The sequence below is a fragment of the Ovis canadensis genome, chromosome 5 (assembly GCF_042477335.2).
Source record: "Ovis canadensis isolate MfBH-ARS-UI-01 breed Bighorn chromosome 5, ARS-UI_OviCan_v2, whole genome shotgun sequence".
In the NCBI taxonomy this organism is placed as follows: domain Eukaryota; kingdom Metazoa; phylum Chordata; class Mammalia; order Artiodactyla; family Bovidae; genus Ovis; species Ovis canadensis.
The window spans coordinates 53,019,875-53,028,312 of NC_091249.1; the positions used below are offsets into that span (position 1 = coordinate 53,019,875).

Below are 8,438 nucleotides of genomic sequence, written 5' to 3' on the forward strand. Positions count from 1 at the left end.
TGGAAGGAAATCTGTGACCAATCTAAACAGCATATTAAAAAGCAGAGACATTACTTTACCAACAAAAGTCCATCTAGTCAAAGCTACGGTTTTTCCAGTAGTCATGTATAGATGTGAGAGTTGGACTATAAAGAAAGCTGAGCACCAAAGAATTGATGCTTTTGAACTGTGGTGTTGGAGAAGACTCTTGAGAGTCCCTTGGACTGCAAGGAGACTCAACCAGTCCATCCTAAAGGAAATCAGTCCTGAATATTCATTGGAAGGGCTGATGCTGAAGCTGAAACTCCAATACTTTGGCCACCTGATGTGAAGAGCTGACTCAGTGGAAAAGACCCTGATGATGGGAAAGATTGAAGGAGGAGGAGGAGAAGGTGATGACAGATGATGAGATGGTTGGATGGTATCACTGATGTGATGGACGTGAGTTTGAGTAGGCTCCGGGAGTTGGTGATGGACAGGGAAGCCTGGCATGCTGCAGTCGGTGGGGTTGCAAAGAGTCGGACATGACTGAACTGAACTAAACTCTGCGGCAGGAACAGAAGGGAGTCGAGTGAAACCTCAGCAGAGGGAATTCCAGGGAGAGAAGAATGAAAGGTTTAGGTAGTGGAGAGGCCCAGCCATATGAAAGTCTTGCTTCATTCTTCAAGCATTTTGTCTTTTATTCTTACAGAGATGTCTTCACCCCAGTGCTATAGACACCAGTGGCAAATAGAATGGGGGCAAGGAAGGAATGGGAAGGCAAGTCCAGTTAGGGGCCATTTCCATTTCCACTGTAGGGGAGTAGTGATGATGATGTGTCCAGGTGGAACAGAAAGGAGTGAGAAATGGTCCAGCATGGGCATATTTTGGAAGAAGAGCCAGGAGTTTCTGATGTTGGAATGTGTGTGAGAGGAGGAGAGAAGTTAAGGATACACTGTGTGTTTTTCCTAGGCAACTGAACAGATCTTCCATGAACTGATCTGGGAAGAGTGTTTCTCCAGGGGAGACCAAGGGCTCAGGTTGACCACTTTAGGCAGGATGAACCCACTGGACTTTGAAGAAAGATGTTGAGTTCACAGTTGATATGAGAATCAGAGTTCAAGGGAGTCCTCCAGGATAGAGAGATAAATGTCATTAATCAACTATATAGTATTGTATTGGGGGGCAGGAAGAAGAGATGTTTGGTGGTGCATCTTGTTCAAGGTACATGCAGCTGAGTGTCTCTGCTCTCTGCGGTAGAGCTGAGCATCCTCAGCACAGGACTTCAGCTATAAAATCTGGGTGGAAGTTGTGGGGCAGGAGTGGGGAGGGGAGGGGGCATGACTTTTCAGTTTGCTGGTTAAGCTTGATATAGCCAAGACCAGCTAAAGGCTGTTGGAACAGCAATTTGTTCATGTAGAATCCGCCCCCACCCCACAAAACATGTTCAAGAGTAGTCAATCAAATAGTTTCTTTGCTTTTCTTCTGCTTTTAAAAAAATATCTATTTATTTAGCTGTGTTGGGTTTTAGTTGCTGCATGCAGAATCTCCCTAGCAGCATGTGGGATTTTTCATTGCAGCCCACGGGCTTCCCTCTAGCTGTGGCACATGGGTGCACAGGCTTGGAGCCCACAGACTCAGTAGTTGTGGCATGTGGGCTTTCTAGTTGTGCTGCATGGGCTCTGGTGTGCATGGTTCTGCAGTTGTGGAATGCAGACGTAGTTGCCCCATGTCAGGTGGGATCTTAGTTCCCCAACTAAGGATCAAACTTGTGTCCCCTGAATTGGAAGGCAAATATTTAACCACTATGCCACCAGGGAATTCCCTCTTCTGTTTTTTCTCTATAAAATTCTTTTTACTGATTCCTATCAATGGAGCACTCCTAACTAGTTCTGGTTTGGCACTGCCTGATTGGAATTGATTTTTTACTCAGATAAACTCTTAAAAATTTTAGTATGCCGCAGTTTATCTTTTAGAAAAATAAGTGAATATATCATAACTTATAGTTAAGTTCCTGGATGTTATTGTTGGCAAGGACACCTGGGCATGTCTTCTTGGACATGAGTCACACATGCTTGCTTCCTCTATGGACACAGCTTAGCAACCTGCCTCCCTGGTCATGGATCTGAGCAGGTCCATCTTAGTTTAGGAAATCATGCTGGGTCTTTGCACAAAGAGCACATCCCATGAAGTCTTCTTGGTTTGTCTTTATAATGAGGTAAGGTAGACAGATATACCCTTCATAAATGTCTCCTAAAGGTGAATATCATGCATTTGCAGAGAGCATACTTGTCATTTGTAAATATCTGAAAATACTAATTATATTATCATTCACTCTTCCTCAAAGAAAGGTATCTAGTAGTGAACACCTAGTACACTCAGATGATTCATTGCATGCTCTGAATACAGTGGTAACACAAGGGGGGAAAGTGGAGGGCAGCTGTAAAAAGCAAGCATGCCTGCTAAGTTGCTTCAGTCGACCCCATGGACTGTATCCGGTGGCTCCTCAGTCCATGGGATTATTCAGGCAAGAATACTGGAGTAGGTTGCCATTTCCTCCTCCAAAGGATCTTTCCTACCCAGAGATCGAACCCGCGTCTTCTGTCCTGCATTGACAGGTGGGTTCTTTACCACTAGCACCACCTGGGAGCCCAAAAAGCAAGCATCTCCATTAAAGGGAAATCAACAGCACCTGGAGAGTGATTCGATCTGAAGCCCATGGGGCATCCAGCATGGGTTATTTTGCGCTTGAGTAATTAGGATGGTAGGTGTCATTTTAAAGAAATATGAAAAAAAAAAGACAAGATATTACCTTTCTGGGGTATGTACATAAGAATTAATGCTTAGTTGTCTTCTGTTTCTTGTTTGTCAGCAAGAACTGTAATTTTGCATAAATTCTGTAGGGAATTGAAAGTTTGGCTCAAAGGCTAGGTCTGGGTCTTGGGAAGGGTGTCTTAGAGTTAAGTGAAGACTTTTTTGTCATTTGGAAAGACAGACAGGCAGATGAATTCTCTGGTTTCTCTATCTCAGCCTCATGATCATCATTGCCCTCTGCCCAGGTCTTTACCTGAGTTTCACAGGCTGAGAACTGTAATTTAATTTTCATCTAGGTATAGGGAATTCTGGGCTTCCAAGGTGGTTCAGTGGAAAAGAATTCATCTGCTAATGCTGGAGACTTGGGTTCCATCCCTGGGTTGGGAAGATCCCCTGGAGAAGGAAATGGCTACCCACTCTAGTATTCTTGCCTGAGAAACCCCATACAAAGGAGATTTGTGGGATACAGTCCATGGAGTCGCAAGAGTAGGACATGAATTAGTTACTAAGCAACAATCACCATAGGGAATTCTATTTATATTTATACTAACCAACTCTTAAGACAGGAACTTAACTATGTTATCATATATTCACCTATTTTGCTAAAAGTTTCTCTGGTGGCTCAGATCATAAAGAATCTGCCTGCAATGTGGGAGATGTGGGTTTGATCCCTGGGTCAGGAAGATCCCTAGAGAAGGGAATGTGTACCCACTCCAGTATTCTTGTCTGAAGAGTTCCATGGATAGAAGGGGCTGGAAGACTACAGACTGTGAGGTCATAAAGAGGCAGACAATTTATTTGAGCAAAAGTCAATTCAAATCAGGCAATGCCAAAGCAGAAGTGGTGTGGCATGCTCTGTGGACAGGAACCAGCAGAAAGACTTATAGTGTAAAAGCAGAAGAAAAGCAAAGAAATCTAATTGGCTGTACTTAAACATTTGGCTTATTGGAAAAGCCTAGTTACTGTTTGTGTTTGGTTGTCCTTAGGTTTTGATTTCTTAACCTCAAAATATTTAGATCTTAGATTTTTGTTTGCTTCATAGACTACTAAGGCTAATCAGTCTAATGACCTCCCTGCCTTATTAGTTTAATAATGGTGAGAGCTATATTTGACAGGAAACTAGTACTGCTTTTGAGCAAAAAAATCTTCAAATTTTATAAGTCCATATTATGGATCAGAAGGCTATAGAATGAGCCAAGAATTAGAGAAAAAAAGGAATTGGAAGCTCATGACTAAGAATTTTTTCAAGACAAGGTAACTTGCCCTTCTAAGAATATTTTTGCTCAAGAACAGTGTGATGTGATATAAACTTTCCAGAACTTATATTATAAAGGCCCATTCTTAAGTCTTGGTTCCACATTTTCTAACCTTTCTACTTCAGGCAATCTAGCCAACTCTTCAGAATCTCAATTTTCTCATCTATAAAGAGGGTCTATCAAAAAATATCACTCTACCTTCATTGCAGGATCACTGTGGGAGCAAATGAATCATGAATGTGAGCACTGTGGGGTGCAACAGGTGAATTTATTTTTATGGATTGTGTATTGCCTGACACTAGAACCAGGCAGAGAGACCTCTTCTCATCTGATGAGAGATAGACAAACAAACTTAACATCCTTGATTCTTTATTCTCTAGACAAATTACAAATCACCATATTTCTTAATGATGCAATCACTTGTTAAAATTAATGAGTCCAGTCTATTTATATCAACAGTCAAAGTTTGAAGTGGAACGTGAATGGTAATGGTACACAACCTCTAAGATGGTCTCAATGATATTCATACCCTGTGTGTCACTCTCCCAGTAACTGGGGGCTGGATTTGATGACTCACTAATAATGAACAGAATTCAGCAGAGCTCATGGGATGTCACTTCCAATATTTAGTTATAAAACTATGGTTTCTATCTAGGGTGCTTGTGCTCTCACTCTCTCTTGCACCACTCACCCTAGAAGCAGTCAACTGCCATGCAGCCCTGTGAAAAGGGAGCAAGGCCTGACACAGCCACATGAGTGACCTTGGAGTAGAACCTCCTCCACAAATGTCTTAAGAAGACTGCAGCCTGGCTAACCATTTCAGGGTATCCTCATGTGAAACCTTTTATGTCAGCGACAACTAAGTTGCGCCCTCATTTCTGGCCCACAGAAACTGTGAAATTATCATTGTTTTTCCTATATTATTTCAAGTTATAAATTTGGAGTTATTTGCTACATGGCACTATACAGTTAATACAAATTTAAAGAGAAAATTCTGCACTGCTTTGCTACTGGTAGAGCCATGAAAATGCCTGCCTTGGATGTACAGCCCTGGATGGACAAAGCAACAGGTGGTATTTGAAGGTGACTGATAACCTAGAGGGGGTGGGATGGGTGGGAGGCAGGAAGGAGTTTCAAGAGGGAGGGAAACATATACATACATATAGCTGGTTCATGCTGATGTTATCCTCCAGTTAAAAATAAATAAATTTTTAAAAAAGAAGGTGGCTGATGAGAGAGAAGAGGGTGAAATCTAAAAGCTGAAAATGATTTTGAAAACGAAGACAAGGTTATCCTGGTGAGAACATAAGGACAACAAATTTGTGGTCAGAATATTATAATGCTTTTCATTCAGTTGCCTATAATCATTTATTTTATTTTCCTTGGGTTCAGATATTGTCATTATCATCAAGGCAGTGTTGTCTTTTTAAATATGCACAATTTCTATTTCTTGATTTGAAATTTGTCAGTCTAAAATCAGGCCATGTCTCTGGTTCCCTTCCATATAACATATTTAGAAAAAAAAATCCTGTCCAAAATCAAGAGAAATCCAATTTTCTTTGAGGTGCTCCAAATAAATTAATTAGAAATTTTATCAGACTGTGAGTAAATGGTTCAATCCATGTGGAAGACATTAATTATAAAGATTTTACAAGAAAGCTCTTGGATTTCTACTGAGGATAACTGAGGGTATTACTTTGAATTTTTATCAGCCAACTTTTATTGAGGCCCTGATCCTGAGGTTTTTTTTAAAAAATCTCATTGCAATTGAAAACCACACTTTTTTTTTAAATTGAAGTATAGTTGCTGTACAATATTATGTAAATTACATATGTACAATATAGTGATTTACAATTTTTAAAGATTGTATCCATTTGTAGTTATTATAAAATATTGGCTATATTTTCATGTTGCACAATATATCCTTGTAGTTTATTTTATACCTATAGTTTGTACTTCTCACTTTCCTACCCCTATATTGCCCCTCCTCCCTTCTCTCTCCCCACCGGTAACCACTAGTTTATCCTCTATATCTAAGACCTCATTGTTCTCTTGAGGTTTGGGCACCAATCATTTCTTTTCCCCATTGGTCTTATGACTTTTCTGCCAATAAAGACATGTCAGTCAATTCAGTAATTTTTGTCCATGTTCTCAGGTGACCAGGAACATCAGCTGAGCCATGGAGATATGGTTGAATCAATCATCTTCAGATGACTTTGTCCTCTTGGGCATCTTTTCCCACAGTTCCACTGACCTTGTTCTTTTCTCAGCAGTCATGATGGTCTTCATAGTGGCCCTCTGTGGGAATGTCCTCCTCATCTTCCTCATCTTCATGGATCCTCAACTTCATACACCTATGTACTTCTTCCTTAGTCAGCTCTCCCTCATGGATCTTATGTTGGTTTGTACCAATGTGCCCAAGATGGCGGCCAACTTCCTGTCTGGCAGGAAGTCTATCTCCTTTCTGGGTTGTGGCATGCAAATTGGCCTTTTTGTCTGCCTTGTGGGCTCTGAAGGGCTCTTGCTAGGACTCATGGCTTATGACCGGTATGTGGCCATTAGCCACCCACTTCACTATCCCATCCTCATGAGTCAGAGGGTCTGTCTCCAGATTGTTGGGAGCTCGTGGGTCTTTGGGATAATAGATGGTTTGATCCAAATGGTGGTAGTAATGACATTTCCGTACTGTGGCTTGAGGGAGGTGGACCACTTCTTTTGTGAGATGTTATCCTTGTTAAAGCTGGCCTGTATAGACACATCCATTTTTGAGAATGTGATATTTGCTTGCTGTGTCTTCATGCTGTTTCTTCCTTTCTCCATCATTGTGGCCTCCTATGCTCGTATCCTGAGAACTGTACTCCACATGCATTCTGCTCAGGCTGTCAGAAAGGCTCTTGCCACCTGTTCCTCCCACCTGACAGCTGTGTTCCTCTTCTATGGGGCAGCCATGTTCATCTACCTGAGACCTAAGCGCTACCGGGCCCCAAGCCATGACAAGGTGGTCTCTGTCTTCTACACAGTCCTTACTCCTATGCTGAACCCCCTCATTTATAGCTTAAGAAATCGGGAGGTGATGGGAGCCCTGAGAAAAGGGCTGGACCATTGCAGGATTGTCAACCACCACTGAAGAGTTAGGGTATTTTGTGCCTGACTCTGCCACTCTTGGCTTTGTGATGTTACATACATTTTCTATCTGAGTCTTGGTTTTCTCATTAATAATGAGGCTCATGACCCTGAATTTTTCAGGAGGTGTCTTTTAAACTCCAAAGTAATACTTTCTGTCTCTGGTAAAACACCAGCTTCCCTCCTCTCAATATTTTTGGATTTTTTTTTTTTTTTGAGAATACATTGAAATGAAGTGCAGAACTTTGTAAGCTCAAGTACTGTGGATAAGTAGGCTCTGGGATTGCTATCACTTAGTATTTAAACCTGGATTTACATCTACAGTCAGAGAATGCCTCAAGCTGCACTCCTTAACTGTTTCTTTTTTTTAATTTATTAAAGTATAGTTGATTTACAAAGTTGTGTCAATTTCCACTGTACAGCCAAGTGATTCAATTATACATGTGTACATATATATACGTTCTTTTTCATTATGGTTTATTACAGCATATTTAATACCATATTTAATATAATTCCCTGTGCCATTCAGCAGGATCTTGTTGTTAATCCACTCTATATAATAGTTTGCATATGCTAATTCCAAACTCCTAATCCATGTCTCACTCTCTCCCTCTCCTCCAAGGCAACCACAAGTCTGTTATATACATATATGTCTGTTATATATATGGACATGAGTTTGAGCAAGCTCTGGGAGTTGGTGATGGGCAGAGAGGCCTGGTGTACTGTAGTCCATGAAGTCACAAAGAGTCAGACCCAACTGAGAGACTGAAATGAACTGGATATATATAAAACAAGAACTCCTTAACTCTTACTGCTAATCTCTACCACTGATTTATAGCCTACTATGTACCAGACACATATATTCTTTATGAGTATACATAGATATCAATTTTTTCCTATTAATATATTGTCTCACACTAGTATCTTTGATGAAACGCTTCTAGATGACCAAATAAAGCTAATAAAATCTCACTCTTCACCCTATGTAACAGAACTTTATAAAGATTTCTTTTTTATGTATAGAACAGTCTTTTGGTCTCTGTGGGAGAGGGAGAGGGTGGGATGATTTGGGAGAATGGCATTGAAACATGTATAATATCATATATAAAATGAATCACCAGTCCAGGTTCGATGCATGATACTGGATGCTTGGGGCTGGTGCACTGAGATGACCCAGAGGGATGGTACGGGAAGGGAGGAGGGAGAGGGGTTCAGGATGGGGAACATGTGTATACCTGTGGTGGACTCATGTTGATGTTTATTTATTTATTTATTTATTTATTTATT

The 8,438-nt window shown here is 40.8% G+C and overlaps 1 protein-coding gene across 1 annotated transcript; it reads left to right on the forward strand.

Moving 5' to 3' along the window:
• Positions 1-6,207: 6,207 nt before the first annotated feature.
• Positions 6,208-7,155, forward strand: LOC138441211 (olfactory receptor 2V2). The gene has a single exon (XM_069591863.1). The coding sequence runs from the start codon at positions 6,208-6,210 to the stop codon at positions 7,153-7,155; it is 948 nt and encodes a 315-aa protein (XP_069447964.1).
• The last annotated feature ends 1,283 nt before the right edge of the window (positions 7,156-8,438 follow it).

What these genes read in the sequence shown, in the direction of transcription:
- LOC138441211 (XM_069591863.1), top strand. Translation starts at nt 6,208, where the DNA reads ATGGAGATATGGTTGAATCAATCATCTTCAGATGACTTTGTCCTCTTG.